The sequence below is a fragment of the Phyllostomus discolor genome, chromosome 14 (genome assembly GCF_004126475.2).
Source record: "Phyllostomus discolor isolate MPI-MPIP mPhyDis1 chromosome 14, mPhyDis1.pri.v3, whole genome shotgun sequence".
In the NCBI taxonomy this organism is placed as follows: domain Eukaryota; kingdom Metazoa; phylum Chordata; class Mammalia; order Chiroptera; family Phyllostomidae; genus Phyllostomus; species Phyllostomus discolor.
In genome coordinates this window covers 10,673,735-10,692,521 of record NC_040916.2, presented here as the reverse complement: position 1 = coordinate 10,692,521, position 18,787 = coordinate 10,673,735, and the positions used below count along the sequence as shown (strand labels likewise).

Sequence of the window (18,787 nt, the reverse complement as noted above, 5' to 3'; positions counted from 1 at the left end):
ATTACATATCAGTGAGATTATAGAACAAAATATTACCTGAAGATGCTTGACTTTCAGGGACAAGCTGGAGATAATGTCCATAAGAAGAAGACTGAAATCCAACTTAATTTCATTTAGGTTTTCAGTCATATTAGAATCTCAATCATCTATGTAGGTAAAGTAGCAACTTTGATAGTGGGAAAGGTGGAAACAATTGCAGTATCTTAGGACCCCACTGTAAAAGGGGTTAAGGGTATACAAGAGAACAGGCACAAACCTACCTTTCTCAAACTTAGAAAAGGCAACTGACTTAAGGCTGCATTGATGACCTTTGCATGTTCCAAGCAGCTCACCAGCTTTTACATCCCAAAATTTGGCTGATTGATCACCTGCTGCTGTAACCTATAAAAAACATGTTATTACAATTTAATAAAGCAACCCTTTACCAGTACCTATTCAAATTCTAATAAAATGAGTCACTTACAAGTTTAAGTTCACCCGGGACCCAAGCCAGGTCAAAGACAGCATTCCAGTGAGCCATCCATTCTAAACAAAGAAAATGGTGAATGTGAAATGTCTAGACTATGTTCTGTGGTAGTCTGATCAATAGCAGTTTAAATGCCTTGAAAGCTGTATTGAAAACATCAGTGGTCAGCACCCTATGGACCATTGGCCAAAGAGTATTACAATGGAGAAGGGAGATTTAAAAAACTAACATTTGATATCAAATCAAATTCACTTCCATGAGGTGACTGGTAATATATTCTCTAAAATGGAATTTTTCTGGAACATTTTCCAGTTTAAAAATCTTCATTCTGCTTCAACTCTCTTTCTGAAGAGAGTCTAAAGTACCTTAGTTGGACATTCAAGGTTCTGCACCTTTGTCCCTTACTGCTGTCACTTTGTCCTTTATCTTTCACTGTCAAACCAAACTGGATTACTCCCTATTTCCTTATTCTATCCTATTCTTTTTTATCCCTAGGATTTAAAAAAATTATTTTATTGTTGTTCAATTACAGTTGTCTGCCTTTCCCCCCCCCCCCCACCCCAGCCAACCCCCCCCCTTATTTCCACCTTCCCCCTTGGTTTTGTCCACGTGTCCTTTATAATAGTTCCTGAAAACCCTTCCCCCCATTAACCCCTTTTCCTAATGCTGTCCTCTCCACCTGGAGTGTCCCATACCATCTCCACTGATCTAATACCACAGTCTAACTCAAATGCCCTACTTTTTATGAAAAAATTTCCTCCCCTTCTCTAGTACATGAGTGTCTTCTCTTGTCTTCTATAGCATTTTCTTTGTATGTTTCTATCATTTACCATCTTAGTTTTATTTCAGTTATTTCAATAGTTGACTTATTAGTTCCAAATTGTCAGTTTCTTAAGATCAGTAGAACTTTGTTTTATATGTGAAAGATGCTCGGTCAATATAAATATTTTAAAGCAATGCTTTCTCCCAACCACATTAAGCATAAAAGATTTAACCTTTTTAAAAGAATAACTGTTTTTAATCCTAAAATGTATTTTTCTTAATTTTCAGTAAAGTCATTGCCATAGTCAACATTTATTAGGAGAAACAGCCTGGTCCTTAAACAGACTTAACCAGAAGTAAATATAACTGGGAATGTAGTCAAATGATAATTTACTCAATGCTTCACAAATTAAAAATGTTGAAACAAACTTTAGACTTACCTTTAACACACTTCTTTCTATAGGTTTGTGATTCTGTGTTATACAATCTAACAAACCCTTCTTCATTGGCAACTGCTAGTATATGTTTCATGTTGGGAGCTAAATAAGAAATAAAGAACAGAATATATATAAAGAGTAACACAAACATTTTAAAGCTGATTATAAAGACATATATATCTACATATATATAACATATATAATATAGATTAATTGAAAGCTACTAGGTAAACACAAATAATCTATTTGAAGGAAAATGATTCTACCCAAATAGCATCTGATATGGTAGAGAGATAATTTAAAGTAAAAATTGCTTAAAATTGGCCACACTGTCTAATTTAGTAAATGACTCAAAAGCATCAACATTATCTTCAGATAGCCTCTTATTCAGAGAAGCGGTGAATGAAGGGTGGTACTTAAAACATGAGTGGTGCTGCCCAATGGCAAAAGAAGTCATGTGATATATGCCACAAGCAGGCTGAGTCTATTAATTTAAAATTCCCTTTCACAACCTTTGACTTTTCCTGTTTTAGAACATTAACAGCGGTAACAAGTATTTATATTACTGTTCATTTGTTCCCCAATGCATTACAGAAAGATAGATTCACTCAGATCAAAAGTGGTATCTACTGGGCAAAACAGTTTTCATGATGGCTGAACCTTTGTAACTTTTTCCCTATCTCAGTTTTTTAAAAAGTCCTATAATGGTCCTGTGCTTTAGAGGAAATTATAATTATGCATAAAGATTTAAAAAAGTCTATTTCATAAATCAGGATGAATGGTTCTTGGAAAAACTCTACCACTTCTTTTTTGTGTGTGTGAAATAGATCATTTTTGACCAAACCTCGCTCGACAGTAATCTTCTTACCAGTAGAGAAGGTGCATCCAAAAGGAGGAACCGGGACTCCTGTTTCTCCATAAGAAGTGTGCTCATCATTCGAGTTGCACTGATAACCAGTTAGAAGGGACTGTAGAGGGTATTGTGAAGACCACCCTAAAATAAGATACAATTCCTTACAGAATTCCAATATATCATCACATTTTAGTACTTTTAACAAATGCAGAGGTAAATATTTATTTTAAAAGGCTTTATATACTTAATGTAGGTCTACTCACTATCTATGGACCTCTAGAATACAGTTTCTGGTATTTTCCTAAGGAAGAGGAAAAGAAGACTCCCAAATTCTGGTGAAGTATGTAACCTTGGGCTTACCATCCAAATGGAGACTCACTAGTACATTTAAGACTGCAAAAAACAAGTGAACTTTGCACGTAAAACAAGTGGCCTTTGCACAGAAATCTTAGCTCTATCCCCACCCTTTCTTTGGTCATGACCACAGCCATTAAAACTGCCATTCTCATCAATTAAAATTTTTATGTTTTTAGAGTTTCTAATGCAACCTTGTTATAAACTCTTAAGTTACTAGTAACATCATATAAAATCCAATGGTCATAAATTTAAAGGAAATAACTTATGTCAATGTGCCTACTGTAGCCATTAACATATTCACAAGTTGATAGCCCTGGCTAATAGTAGGGTCAGAAAGTCTTTAGAGGAGGTGAAATCAAACCCAAGTCTTGAAAGATGAGCGGTTCATTGAATACACAAGAGAAGGGAAGACATTCAGGGTAGCAGGAAAGTTTATTCTGCTTGGGTCAGAAGCCTAATGTGCACTATGGTCTAAACAGTAAACCATCTTCAAAGATTAATCATTTTTATATAAGGGTTGAAACATTTTAAATATATAAAAAGAACACTGATTTAATAAAGTTATGGAGGACCAAATGTTTATTAAGCATAGAAGGAAACAACTAAGTTACAACATATTGAGGCCTGTCTAAATAATGAACAAACTCACATTTTAGGGTACTTTCAATGCTCACTTTTCATCAAACAAGCAAACAAACAGACACAAAGCTAGAGAAGACTTAGCCTGACATAACCTCAGATGTTCATAGAGCTAACCTGAAGGAGTCAGTACAAAGGAGACAAAGAAATTCAATCCAGATTTAGTAATTATTCTTGAGGGTATTACCTCAAGGTCAGATGTCATTTATAAGTCAGCCATTAAAAACCACCAAAAGGAGAATACAATAATTAGTTACATTGTAGATTTTAAAATATTCATCCACAGAAAGAATTTAAAACAAAGCCCTGCCCTGGCTGATGTGGCTGGGTGGGCTGAGTGCCCACCTGCAAATCAAAAGGTCTCCGGTAAGATTCCCAGTCAAGGCACATGCCTGGGTTGTGGGCCAGGTGCCAGGTTGGGGGCGTGTGAGAGGCAGCCAATTGATGTTTCTCTCCCTCTCTTGCTCTCTCCCTCCCCTCTTAAAAAAATAAATAAATAAATAAATAAATAAAATATTTTTAAAAATTTTAAAAAATAAAACAAAGCCTCTGTTTTCAAGTTACATAAATGTACACTTGTGGTTTGGGACTTTAAAAAAAAATCTAATGACTACAACAGACAAATTCAAAAGAACGGAATTTCAAACATTTTGGTGAAATTAAAGACAGTATGTATGTTATAGAGACCTAATTCTTTACAATTAAACAATAACCCTCTTACCTCTGCCTCGTCACCTACAGGGTAATATCCAAGCACTAACAAATGGCCTAACATGACTTAGTAACTAGTTAGTCCCCTCCATTTCTGCACTCCTCACAACACACACGTCTTGGGCCAGCCCCTTAAACTATCTTTGGGTTCTTATTGTGCTTTGCTCTTTCCAACATGAACTTGTAATGCTTCCCATCACAACACTTATTTGAAAAACCTATTATATACTCAATGTACCACAAATTACATGCAGATTTTTCAAGGAGTGTCTGAGGACACAAGTTTTCAGAGAATCAATTTTGTGATACTCAAATTCCATGTATATGCATTCCTAACACTGATTTGTCTGGTGAGGTTGAGGCTTTTTTTCCCTCTCCCTTCATCACTTTCTTCCACTTTCAAAAGAAAGGCATTTCCACGGCCCAGTCTTACACTTTGCACTAACCCAAGGTATAAACACTTTTGTGACTCCAAATAAAAGACAACTGAATATTTCCTTTAATAAAGGCACACAAAACCCATATCCAGTGCTTGAAAAGATGTACTTCCAGTAAAATTTTACTTTTTGCTTAGTAATTACTTATTGAAATTAATAATCTATAATTTTGATCAATCGCATACTAATAACTGCAATAATTCAATCCAGAAGAACTTTTAACACTTACAGCCTTACAATTACAGATAATATCAATTAAAATTTTTTTACACAGAGGACTACAATAGGGTTATTAATCAATTTTCCAAGTTTACAATCAAATTACATTAGGGTAAATTCTGTGGGAGAAATAAATTCAAGGACTAAAACTAACCTTGCAGGATACATAACAGTTGAAATAATTCCTATTTTTAAAAAATAACTGATGTGGTTATCAAATCACTACAAAAAGCATTTTAAAAGAATAATGCAGTGTTTTTATTTTAAAATGTCAATATTCACAAAACAGCCAGAAATTAAATCTTTATATTTGTTTACACTTATGATAAAAAATTTAGATCCCAATTTAAAAATGCACAGACGAGTAATCAGATTTCCATTTTAGAAAGATCACTGGCAGCAATGTGAATAAACTGGAGAGAGGGAAACTAAGAGGCTATTTGGGAGACCTGCTACAGTCCAGACCGGAAGACACCAGGGCTCCATCTGAGGAAATGTAATGGTAAGCAAAGAAGAGATCTAAGATACGGTGAAGAGGCAAAATCCGTAGGGAAAGAGAGGACAGGGTTAAGGGATTTTAAGAAAACTTTCTGGAGTGTATATTGAGGAAAATTCCCCATTTTCCACCTTCTTACACCACACACAAGAATAAACTCAAAATGGATTAAAGACTTTAATATTAGACCTAAAACCATAAAAATCCTAGAAGAAAACATAGGCAGTCAAATCTTGAACATTGCTCACAGCAGTGTTCTATCTGATACATGTCCTCAGGCAAGGGAAACAAAAGAAAAATAAACAAATGGGACTACATCCAACTAAAAAGTTCTTACACAGCAAAGGAGACCATCAACAAAACAAAAAGACAACCCACAGAATGGGAGAATATATTCATGGATACATCTGATAAAAGGTTAATATCCAACATTTATAAAGAACCTAACAAAACTCAAAACCAAAAAACCAAACCAATTAAAAAATGGGCAAAGGACCTGAATAGACACTTCTCCAAAGAGGACATACAAACGGCCAACAGACATATGAAAAGATGCTCAATGTCAGTGTCAGAATGGCTATCATCAGTAAGTCAACAACCAAGTGCTGGTGCGGATGTGTAGACAGGGGAACCTTTGTGCACTGTTGGTGGGAATGCAGACCGGTACAGCTACTATGGAAAGCAGTATGGAGATACCTCAAAAAATTAAAAATGGGTCTGCCTTTTGACCCAGCAATTTCACTTCCAGGAATTTATCCAAAGGAACCCAAAACACTAACTTGAAAAAACATAAGCACCCCTATGTTCACTGCAGCATTATTTATAATCACCAAGATCCGGAAGTGACCCAAGTGCCCATCAGTAAATGAGTGGATAAAACCACCATGGGACATTTATACAATGGAATTCTACTCTGCTGTTAAAAAAAAAAGAAAAGTTTACCCTTTGTGACAGCATGGATGGACCTGGAGAACGTCATGCTGAGTGAAATAAGCCAGTCAGAGAAAGACAAATACCATGTGATTTCACTCATATGTGGACTTGAATGAACGACCTGAACTAACAAGGAAAAGAGACAGACTCAGAGAGAGTGAGCAGGATGACAGTTATGGAAGGTAGAGTTAGAGGGTGGAGGGATCAAGGAAAAAGGACTTGAACATGGACAACAGTGTGGTGATTGCAGGCGGGTGGGAGAGGGTAAAAAGAATGATTTTAAGAAAACTTTGTGGATGTGTATCTTGAGGAAAATGGGGGAATTTTGATTGACTCTTAAGTTGGGAAGACTGAGTTAAAAATAATGGAACCATAGCCAAAAATAGGTAATAGAGGAGGTGTGGGGGGAAAGTGAGTTCAGTTTTGGTATTTGAGTTTCAGATGCCCGTGGGACTGACCATCTAGGTAGAGACACTCATACAGGACTGGATGTAAAAGTCTAGAGAAGGAAGGTTGCAGGTGGTAGTGGAAGAAGCCCTGATTAAGACCACGATCATCAGTAGAAGTGGATGGAAGGAGAAGAGGCATCTAGGATGGAACACCAACGTGCAAAGGGAAAGAAGAAGATGGCCCTATAATGTTCAGTGCACAATACATAAGAATGAATAAATTTCAGAGCCTAACATGTAACAATGAATGAGAATTTATGAGTAACAGAGGAGAAGATTGGAAGGATAGATTGGAGAGTTATAAGAAAATGTATGACAAAATCAAGGCTTGTCCCAAGTTGCCCAGATGATAAGGAATGCAGCTGGATTTAAAACTCAGGCATTTTATCTCCAAAGACACAGCTCTTCACCACTGTGTTGTATTGCCACTCATGACACAGAGGGTAGAGGAGCGACTCAAGCAAAGTCCCAGGGGAGACAGAAAGAGAGGATATTTAAAGTATGATTTAAAGGGTTATCTAAGAAGAAAAACAACCATGGGATATTTACACAATGGAATTCTGCTCCACTGTAAAAAAAAAATAAGAAAATTTTACCCTTTGTGACAGCATGGATGGACAAGTGCTAGTATAAAGTTTTAGATGGGGGGCAGGAAATTGAGGGACTACTTAGTCTCTTCAAAATCCTTTTCCTAGACCAATGATTTTCAACTTTTTCATCTCATGGCACATATAAACCAACTACCAAAATTCTGTGGCACACCCCAAAAATATATTTTTTGCTGACCTGACAAAAAAAAAGATACAATTTTTGATTCACTCACACCGGATGGCTATTGTTGTGTTGGCCGTTGTCATTTCCTTATTTGACAATCTAAGGGAAAAGAGGTCAGAGCCCCAACTAAATAGTCAGGTATTCCATGTTTTAAAAATTCTTGTGGCACACCGGTTGAAAATCTCTGTCCTAGACTTACGTCTTAAACATAAAAAGTTCCCTTCTCAGATTTCCTTTGTGTTTTCCACGTGGTTTTAAGAAGGAAGATCTATCCATTTTTAAATGAATAAAATTTCATTCTATCCAAGCTTAGTCTGGGTAGTAACTCCCTTATCAGAAAATTTCAGGTCAATGACACCCAAACCGAAGCTCAAAATCCTTATTGCCAATGTTTTAACTTAAGGAACCTCGAGAACTGTAGACAATAAGTTGGATTTTTACACACTAATGCGGAAATATTCCTAAGTTACATCGTTAAAGTGAAAAACAAAACACCTTGATACCATTTCTGTAAATAACAATACCACCTCTGGCATTTAAAAACATTTGGAAAAATATACTTCAATCTATTTAACAGTCGTCATTTCTGCGGGGTGTGGTCATGGACACTTTTCACTCTATAATTTGAAAATTTCATGCATATGAAGTAATCAGGGAGAAAAAAAACTTTTTGGCCATGCCAGAAGCAGATGTTCTGTCTTCTCTGTTTGACCGAGTTCCTTAACAGCGGGTCGCATTCACTGGTGTCAAATAAATAGTAGAGCTCACTCAGATTCTACAACAAATTAATTAATATGAATCTCTTCAATCTCACATAGCTGTCAAGAGAACCACACTCGCCCCCAAATGCACGCGTTTTGCAGTTAAAGTCTAATACATACATAAGCCGTAAAGGAAGCCATTTAAATCCATTCCCGTCCCTCCGCCAGCCTACATTACAACTTTAGAAATCCAGACTACGGTTAAAAGTGTCCCGAGGTCATGAAAGTGCAGCTTTCTTCAGTCGTCTTTGCTAACACGAATCCATTCCGGCCGTAAGAGAACTCGGGGGCTGGGAAACAACTGGAGTCGGCCTAGGTCCTAGGTGTGGTTTAGGGGAGGCGAATCTCGCCAGCAACAAGCAGCAGTTAGGGCCGTTACTCACCATTTCTCGGGACGCCAAACTGGGGCTGTCGGAGAACCGAATTGAAGAGCATCTGGGCCTGGAAAAAGGCTCAAATGAATAAAAACGTCGTAGATATGTTATCAAGTTCAGCAGAAGTCGTGGCTTGTGTCCTTGTGAAGAGGACTAGTTATAGCCTCCAACTCCCGCCACTGTAAGCCCCGGCCACCAAACTCCCCGCCAAACTGACGTCACGCCCTCTGATTGGCTCTCACCGCGGCGTCCGGCGCCGCCGAGTCACTTCCCCCTCCAATCCCCGCCTCCTTTTCTCCCAGCCGCGGGAACCCAAGAGTTCAAGAGCTCACTGAGCGCCTGCGCGGGGGGCCGCAGAGGCGCTAGCGAACGGCGGGTGGACCAGGACGCATGCGTAACACGGCTGGACACAGCGCGGAGGAAAAAGCCGCGAGGTGGTTGAAGAAGATGGCGGTGTTGGGACAGAGTTTGCAATCTTTCTGAATAGGCTAGATGAGTAACTTATTCGGGTCATGGCGTCAAACTCAACTAAGTCTTTCCTGGCAGATGCCGGCTATGGCGAACAGGAGCTGGATGCTAACTCTGCCCTTATGGAATTAGACAAAGGTATTGGAAAGAGCGGGCTGAGCGACTGTGTGTGGGGAAGTGGCGCCACCAGGCGGAGGTAGCCTCGGGAAGGCGGGGAAGGCGCATGCGCATAGCTTCTCTGGGCGGGCGCCTGTGCGTTTGGTGAATCTGGGAAATTGCCGCGTTGCTGGATTGGCCTTGGGCTGGTGGAACAAGTTGAGCGCTATAGTGAGGGTCCCGCTTTAACCACTTGGGAGCACAGTACCCCCGATAATCCGAGCAGTTTTTAAAAATGCTTAATTGAAATTGTGAAATTATTTTTTCAGGACGTTCATTTGAGACCAGGTTTTCACCAAGATAGATAAATAATCTTGCACTGACTTTATAGCGATTTGAGTTCTGTAACTGTTTTTTGCGAGGTGCTAGACAGATTAAATACAGCCGAGACCAAACGAAAACCATCCCCTGCTCATTTTCTGCAGACAATTGCATGGGTTCTTTTTTCTTGCGGGGGCGATGAATGCATAGTTGGTGTAGCAGAAGGAGCTTTGGGGTTAGATTGAGTTGAATTCCCATTTTACTAATTTTATATTCATGGACGAGTCACCTAACCAGCTTTTCTCTGCAAAGTGGGTACAGTACTATTGAGCTGGCAAGATTGTTGTAAATACGAATATGGAAGACAAGGCCAAGTATTTGTCAATACAGAACTCAAGTGTTAAAATGAAACCTTTGTTTCCGTGTACTTCAAAGATTTTTATTGAAAGGGAAACACATTTTGTCACTTGCTATACAGTGAATTCTTGATTAACTGTAGCCAATGTACAATGTATTGAGAACTGGACTAAAGGTTAGAAGGATCTAATTTAAGTATACTTTGAGCCATTTCCCATCTCTGGCTTGGACACTTTATTAACTTTTGGGGGACTTGTTTTGTTTCTTTTTTAACCTGTAAACATCTCTAATGGGTTGGTCTAGATAAGAATTTCTCAGACTTTTTAAAAAAGCCTTTAATGCCTTTTGATCAAAAAAAATCCCAACACTCCAATTTGGTATTCCTTTGGTTGAGGCACAGAATCTAGTGCATCCTCGTCAGGAAAATAGGAGCTTTGCTTTCTCTTCCCAAAACTACTGGGCTTTCCCCCTCTGAAGTAAAAATGACATTAAATGTGTTTTTTAAACATTACATTATATTTTCCTCCCCATTCTGGTAATTCCTTGCTTATTCCTCTCTTGAGAGTTGCAGGCCCAAATACATAATTCTTTTACCAATTCTAAAGGCAAGTTCTGTCACTGGTTCAGCGGGGCTCATCCTATAACTATAGTACAACAGTGGTTATAAAACAGAGGTTGGGATGAGGCTCTGAAGAAATGAGAAATCGAGAATTGTTTAACTCTGAAACAAATGGAATTGTGGTAAGAAACAAACAACACAATTTTTCCCTCCGTAAAGTTGAAATAGAAATATTTCCGTTCTGTAAGAAATAAATGGATGGCTGTTGAGTGTTAACTGTAAACCGGTGTCAGTCTCAGGTATTAAGTCAGTGATGGTGTCCAGTCCTCCCAGCAGTGCCCTTGGGTGAGTATTTCACAGATGCAGCTCAGGCTTAGAAAGATAATTTCAACAAGACAAGGACAAAACTTCGTCTTTTTCACCTCTGATGCTATCTATACCTTTTAAAGCTGTTAAGAAGTGGATTATGAAAATACTGATTATTAGAATATAGATTAGTGTTTTAAATCTGAGTAATTTCATTCTTTACCTTTTAAAGTATTTGTTTTGTGAGCCAAAGGCCATAGGGTCAAAATGCTGTAAGTTCTACTTATGAGAGAGGCTTCGGCAGTCAAGTTTGTATCAGGTGACCAATTTCATGCCATAAATTATGATTCAGGAGGGGACATTTGACCCACACTGAGCCAATCAAATTGTTTCATTTGAGAATCTGTATTGCCAGACCAAACTTAGTCTGACAGTGCTGAGAACTGGACCTGTAAGGTCCTGTAGAATTGAGGTTAAGGTCAGACACTTAACAACTCAAAGTCACACAAAAACCAGCATTAGGAAGGACTGATTCTCAGAGCCTAATTGGTGATCCCTTGATGGGCCATGAATTGATCCAAAAAGCTAAGACCCTTCTTCAGTTCTTACTGAGATCATAGGCTCATTTTATGTTTGGCTAACAACTACTTTTTAACTTACAAAGTGAGTTATTAAATAGTCCTAAAGGTTGGTATTTGTAAAGTAAAATTAATTTGTTTATGGTTCTAAATCAGCATTACATGTGTATGCTGCACAATATTGAATATAGTCCATCATGTACATTTACAGATAATTTCTGAAATTTGACAGAAGGATGTTTTATTATTAATGCATAACCAGTTGACTGTCATTTCAGGTGTTTCTATTCCTGCTTTTTAGATATAACCTAATCTATTGAGACTTTGCCATTAAGCTGTGGTTTGCTGTGTCACCTTATAATGTGTGGTGCATACTTGTGTTTGTGTCCCTCCCCCAATTTTTAATTATTAAACTTGAAGATGTGTACAGGTTATGATTCCACTTTCAATCATCCTAACCACTTAGCTAAAGCAAATGTTTATGACATTCTCCTAAAATATGCTTGTATGGCAGTGTGTATTAGCAGTGTTCTTTGTAGTGGGTATTAGTCATTCTGGTGGTTACATCTTACCATCTCTTGAACACTCTTACTATGCTTGAGGAATGTTCCACATCATGAGCCCTGTCTCACCAAAATTGGAGCAAAATCTCACTTTCCTAGTTTCCCTTGCAAGAACACAGGATGTAAACTAGGCTCTGCCAGTCAGACAGACCTACAGGTTCGGTGATTTAGGAGTACAGGGATATAAGAAGGCACAGTTGAAGAGGACATTCACAACTCCTTGTCCTTGAAGTGACTGCACTGTTCCTAGTGTATCATAGAAGCAGCACTAGCTTCCAGCATCCCTAGGTGACAGCAGAGGTAATTGTAACATCTGGTGTTGCCTAGCAATAACAGTTTCCTCATCTAATCAGTTTGCTGTGGTTTTCGGGGTTTTAAGTTTAGCCTTGAAAATGGTTAGTGGTCTTCTAGTGAACTTATTTTCTGTCTAATCAGGCAGAGTTAGCTTCTGTTGCTTGCAGCTAAGAACTCTGACTGATACATACCTGGAAATGTGTGCTGTTTTACATACTTGCTTAAGGTACGTCACAAACCCCAAGTTTACCATGATTTATGTTATTCCTCCTCAGTTCCCTGGAATTTATCATTCCTCAGAATTACACCACTCTCAAATCACTAATTCAGATATTCCATTCTTTAATCTTAAATTCCATCTTTCTACTAGACATGCGTTGTAGCATAATGGTTAGGACCACAGGCTCCAGAGCCAGATTGCAGATTGCCATCCGTTGTTTCTTCGGCAAGTTGCTTAACTTCTCTTTGTCTGTGTCCTCATCTTTAAAGAGAGGATAATAAGTTCTGTGATTATAAAGTGAGGCTTTAATGCATGTAAAGTGCTTACTAGAGTGTCTGACACAGTATAAGGACTTGATATGCATCATCATCATCATCATTATACTATTTTGACCATTGTTTATTTTCATTCAGACTTCTGTATACTCATCTCTGTAGTTTCCCTTACTAGTCAGTCCTTTTCTTTTCTAACTTCTTTATCCAGCTTAAGATTTCATGATTCCTCAATCCATTAAGTTCATTTACTTTCTTACCAGTACTTTAAATTCTCACCCAAGGTTCTATTCTAGTCATGTGTGCCCAAAGGCAGCCAAAAATTGCTAGAGAAATCCATAAACAGGGTGTGTGACTATTATCAGAAGTCATATCAAACCCGTATTTGCCTTTAAAACAGACCTACAATGCTACAGTGTTTTTTTGATCAAAATTTTCCTACCTTCTTCATTGACATTTCAGATCTTTAATTTTTTGGAAAAGAAGCCAGGATTTCCTGAATTTTTTGTGAAATCTCATTTTTAATATTGGCATTGAATTCAAAATCCTTAAAAACATGTATCCATCAGATAAAGTTATTCCGAGGACTAGATTCAGCAGCCTACTCTCTTCCTAATCCCTAGTATAATCAAAATAGGCAGGACCAGTCAAATAAGACACAAGTGACAGAGGATAGCTTGAGGATCTAAGTACCTACCTTCTCAATGCAGCTAAACAGAAATGTGGGCCCTGCCTCAAAGCTTTGGTAGGTTTGGAGTCCTAGCATAGGTATTTTTGAAAGGGTTCACAATGTTTCTGATGCAGAACCAGAACTGAAAACCACAATTCTACAAAAACATTCTGCACATTTTAGGTGCTAAATAAATTTAGAAGAATGTGTTTTACTACTGCCAGGTGAATTTTGAATGAATATACAATTTACAAACAACCAATTTTAGTTCTCCCTGGTCTACCTGCATGTTGCAGCTGAATTAAGCACTGTTTAACACCAGGCACTGAAAAGGAAGAGAGGCCTGTTTGGTGGGAAAATAAGAAGTAAAATGTAGAAACAGCCATGCCTCCGCTTCATGTCTGGCTTCATAGTGGCACTCTTATGATCGTTGGACTTAATGGTCAGGGCATTCTTGCTCAGGTTACTTGTAGCTAACAATATAAATAATGCAAATTAACCCCTTAGACCAAGATCTGATTGTGTTGTGTACCTGTTTTCAGGTGCTTGGTTTACCATGGAGTTGAAATTGGCCTAGAGCAAATAAGATGGGTACGATCCTGTTCCAGCCTAAAATTATTGCTAAATAATAGGCCTTAATTCATTTCTGTGTTCTCTTACACCCTGGTTTCTGTCCCTCAGAGCCACCCTAACTTGTCATTTCCTTTCTAATAGGCTCTTCAGAAATAAGCAAGAAATTTACTGTTTAGCTTGTTTACTTTGATGGTCCAATTAGAGGAATATGGGCTTACTTTATCTTCAAGAAATAAGATTTGGAAATGCTAAAGAAATCAAAACATTTCTCTGTCCATATTTAAAAAATTGCCTCCGGTACATTTTAAATTAGCCTGTTTAAACAAATCAATGTGGTCTGTGGTTGTTTTTCAAGGAAAAGTAACACAGATCATATTCTGTTGGGAGATTCCCTCCGCATGGACTACTTTCTTCTCTGCCTCTTTTATTCCATTCAAGGTTAATTTATTACAAACAAAACTTTACTATCGTTTGCATCTAACTCAACTACAGGCAGTGAGGAGAGGAGGAGAAAAATCCAGTAACTACAGATTTTCCCGCCCCTTTCCCCAGCACATATACATAAGCATGCATCTGTTCCTTCTCTGTTCCTCTTAACTCATCCTCAGATGTGCCTTCCACTTCCCCGCTTCCCTGTGTCCTTCACTGCCCTAGCTGTGTGCATCCTCATTTTCATGTCAGGTCTTTAGAAACGCCTGTAAGGCTGCATGAGCCACTGTCGGTCACTTAGAATAACCCTGTTGACACTGTATGTTTGGTGGGAAGAAGACTCTCAGAGCTTCAGTGGCAGTTCTTTTATACATACAGAACAAGTGAAGGACTTTTTTTTTTGGTGGGAAGGAGCAGACGAAGAAGGCTTATGTTCTAAATATCTTAATTAGGAATATGAGTTATTTTTGAATTAATTTTTATAGGAACTTTCATCCTAAGCAGTTATTAGATTCTAGAGTGCTATGAAGGCTGAGAGTGATATTTTTTTCTATGAGGAAATATGTTCCAAGTCAAGTGCTAACATGAAGCATTTATAGAATGTAGTCCATTAGTGAATTATTGAATTTGCCTGTGCACATTTACTTTCTGGTTGTCTTTTCTATTGAAACAGTGACAACTAGTAAAAAGCTTTCAGATAAACATTTTGTTTGTCATTATTTAATGATGAGCAAAGGTCACTGAACTTTGATATTGTAAGGCACTTGTTCTTATGTAGATAAGATCAGCATTTTGTGAATGGTAAAATACTTGTAAAGAAATATTTGAACCTGATGCTGTTAATTCCACATCAAGATACTAATTCTTAATAATTTTTTTGCCTTGACTGGTACAGCTCAGTGGGTTGCGTGTTGTCCCACAAAGTGAAAGGTTTCCAATTTGAAACCTGTTCCCAGTCAGGGCACAGGCCTGGGTTGCAGGCCAGGTCCCCAGTTGGGAGTGCACGAGGGCAACCAGTGATGTTTCTCTCACACATCAATGTTTCTCTTCCTCTCTTTCTTCCTCCCTTTCTTCCTCCCTTCTGCTCTCTGAAAATAAATAAATAAAATCTTCAAAAAATAATAATTTTTTAAAGGATGGAACATTAATTCTTGTTGTTTTTTCTTTTAACTTCTATTACATTTGTTGAGGTGACATTGTTTAATAAAATTATAGGTTTCAAGTGTACAATTCTGTATTACATAATTTGTATATATTTTAAATTGTATTTATTGAATTTTAGAAAAAGAGGAAGGGGGAGAGAGTGAAAGAAAGAGAAACATTAATTTGTTCCACTTATGCATTTGTTGATTGATTCTTACATGTTCTCTGACTGGGGATTGAACCTGCAAACTTGGTGTACTGGGACTATGCTGTTACCAACTGAGCTATCCTGTCAGGACCACCTTCATATTGCATTGTGTGTTCAACACCCAAAGTCAAATTTCCCTCTGTCACCATGTATTCCACTTTTACCCTTTTCTGCCACCTGCCACTCTCTGGTAATCACCATACTGTTGTCTGTGTCCATGAGGTTTTTTTGGGGGGGAGGGGGTATTCTTTGATTTTTGGTTTTTGTTTTTGCTTAATTTCTTCATTTTTCCACCCATCCCCTAACCCCCATCCCGTCTCACAACTGTCAGTGTGTTCTCTGCATCTATGAGTCTCTCTTTATTTTGTTAGTTCATTCTGTTCATTAGATTCTACATATAAGTGGCATCATAGATTATTTGTCATTCTCTGATTGGGTTATTTCACTTAGCATAATACTCTCCAGATCCATTCATCCTGTTGCAAAGGTAAGATTTGATCTTCTGTGGTTCCTTATAAATTTCTGGAATATATGTTTTAGTTCTGTGAAATATGTTATTAGTATCTTGAAAGGAATTGCATTGAATTTATGGATTGCTTCCCATCCCCATCTCCCACCAGCATTCCCCCACCTTAGTTCATGTCCATGGGTCATACATATAAGTTTTTTGGCTTCTACAGTTCCTGTATATTCTTAACCTTCCCCTGTCTACTTTGTACCTACCATTTATGCTTCTTATTCCTTGTACCTTTTGCCCTGTTCTCCCCCCTCCCTCTTCCTACTGATAACCCCCCCATGTGATCTCCATTTCTGTGATTCTGTTCTTGTTATAGTTGTTTGCTTAGTTTGTTTTTGTTTTTGTTTTAGATTCAGTTGTTGATAGTTGTGAGTTGTAATTTTACTGTTCATATTTTTGATCATCTTTTTCTTAGGTAAGTCCCTTTAACATTTCATATAATAAGGGCTTATTGGTGATGAACTCCTTTTAACTTGATGTTATTTGGGAAGCACTTTATCTGCCCTTCCATTCTACATGACAGCTTTGCTGGATAGAGTGATCTTGGATGTAGATCCTTGCCTTTCATGACTTTGAATACTTCTTTCCAACCCTTCTTGCCTGCAAAGTTTGTTTTGAGAAATCAGTTGACAATCTTATGGGCACTCCTTTGTAGGTAACTCTTTCCTTTTCTCTTGCTGCTTTTGAGATTCTCTCCTTATCTTTCATCTTCAGTGATGTAATTGTGCTGTGTCTTGGTGAGTGCTTCCTTGGGTCCAATTTCTTTGGGACTCTTTGAGCTTCCTGGAAGTCTATTTCCTTTGCCAGATTAAGGAAGTTCTCCATTATTTTTTCAAATAAGTTTTCAATTTCTTGCTCTTATTCTCCTTCTAGCACCCCTATGATTTGGATGTTGGAACATTTAAAGTTGTCCTGGAGGTTCCTAAGCCTCTCTTCATTTTTTTGAATTCTTGTTTTTTCATTTTGTTCTTGTTGGACATTTATTTCTTCCTTCTGCTCCAAATTGTTGATTTGAGTCCCGGTTTCCTTCCCTTCACTGTTGGTTCCCTGTATATTTTTCTTTATTTCAATTTGCGTGACCTTCACTTTTTTCTCTTATTTTGTGACCATACTCAACAATTTCTGTGAGCATCCTGATTACGAGTGTGTTGAACTGTGCATCTGATAAATTGGCCATCTCTTTATTACTTAGTTCTTTTAGGAGTTTGGATCTGGTCTTTCATTTGGGCCATATTTCTTTGTCTTGGCACACCTGTTATGTTGCAAGAGGTGGAACCTTAGGTATTTACCAGGGCGGGGCAACCAATTTTGCTGCATTGTGGTGCTGTATGTAGGGGAGGGGTCAGAGAGGGAACAATGCTGTTTGCTCAGCTCTCTGGGGCTTTCAGTCACTTCCTTAGCTACCCACAAGCAAATTGGGCCCTTCTGGTTCTGATTCCCAGGTAGGTGGGTTTGTGTATGTTCTAGGACCCTGTGGGTCTCTCCAACCAACTCTTCTGTGAGGCTGGGAGCTCCTTTTGCCACTGCAACTCCCACAAATGTTGTAGCAAGAAATTTTGAGGCTTCCTTTTCCCATGCTGGAATCCTAGGTTGTGTGGTCTGTCTTGCTTCCCAGTTGTTCCTCCCAGTTTATCTTCACACAAATATGGGTCCACCTGTCCACCCTGGTCCTGCAGTCGCTGCCTTGCAATGCATCCTCTCCACCCTGGCTGCCCGTCTCTGCCCCTCCTACCAGGCTAGATGAATGTGTCTTCTTTAACTCCTTGGTTGTCAGACTTCCATGCAGTTCGATTTTCTGGCAGTTCTGGGTATTTGTTGTTGTCCTTCTTTTGGTTGTATGAGGAGGCAAAGTGTATCTACCTGCGCATCCATCTTGGCCGGAAGTTGAAAAGTTTTTAATTTTGATGGAGTTTAGTTTATCACTTTTTTATTTTATAGTTTGTGCTTTCTGTGTTTTCTCCAAGAATTCTTTGTCTAACCCAAGTCCATAGTTTTATCCTGTGTTTTCTTCTATGCTGTTTATAATTGTAGCTCTTACATTTCAGTTATTGTTCTTTTGGGGTTAATGTTTATATATGGTGTAAGTTAAGGATTAAGGGTCTTTGCTTGTGGATATCCAGTTGTTCCAGAACCATTTGTTAAAAAGATTATCCTTTGCACAATTATTGAATTATCTTGGCACTTTTGTTAGATCATTGATTTGAGACCTTTCTTTTTCCTGACATAAGCCTTTGCCAACTGATGATCATTAGTGCCAATTCAGGACCAGCAGAACCTCCAATTTTGAGTATGGTGAAGGGGGAAACTTTATTCAGTGCACACAGCTCAGTAGTGATACAGCACAGCTATGGAACAGCTCAATTATGAGACAACATGACTGTCAAGCAGCCCTAGGGTGACTAGGAATGGTGGCCCTCTGGTTTCACTCTGTTGAGGATGGGATGGGGGGGCATTTTTAGTCTTGGATGGAAAGGGATGATGCACTCCCCAATCCAGAGGGGAGTTGATTTGTATATTGAGAAGGACCCAGCCCTGGTCCCTGACT

At 38.3% G+C, this 18,787-nt stretch overlaps 2 protein-coding genes across 3 annotated transcripts in view; one reads left to right on the top strand and one right to left on the bottom strand.

Annotated features, from left to right (window-relative positions):
* DTL (denticleless E3 ubiquitin protein ligase homolog) overlaps positions 1-8,904 on the bottom strand; it is a 51,096-nt gene extending 42,192 nt beyond the window's left edge. Inside the window, exons 1-5 of the mRNA XM_028530789.1 lie at positions 8,678-8,904; positions 2,534-2,659; positions 1,669-1,767; positions 464-525; positions 261-381 (exon numbers count right to left, since the gene is read on the bottom strand). Coding sequence (XP_028386590.1) covers positions 261-381; positions 464-525; positions 1,669-1,767; positions 2,534-2,659; positions 8,678-8,729 — 460 coding nt within the window. The 5' untranslated portion in view covers positions 8,730-8,904. The remainder of the gene's footprint in view (positions 1-260; positions 382-463; positions 526-1,668; positions 1,768-2,533; positions 2,660-8,677) is intronic.
* Positions 8,905-9,003: 99 nt separating this feature from the next.
* Positions 9,004-18,787, top strand: part of INTS7 (integrator complex subunit 7) — a 70,651-nt gene continuing 60,867 nt past the window's right edge. Inside the window, exon 1 of one of the 2 annotated variants that reach the window (XM_028530730.2) lies at positions 9,004-9,274. In XM_028530730.2, the coding sequence (XP_028386531.1) occupies positions 9,181-9,274 (94 nt within the window). In that variant the 5' untranslated portion in view covers positions 9,004-9,180. The remainder of the gene's footprint in view (positions 9,275-18,787) is intronic. The other variant, XR_004900729.1, reaches the window with a different exon arrangement.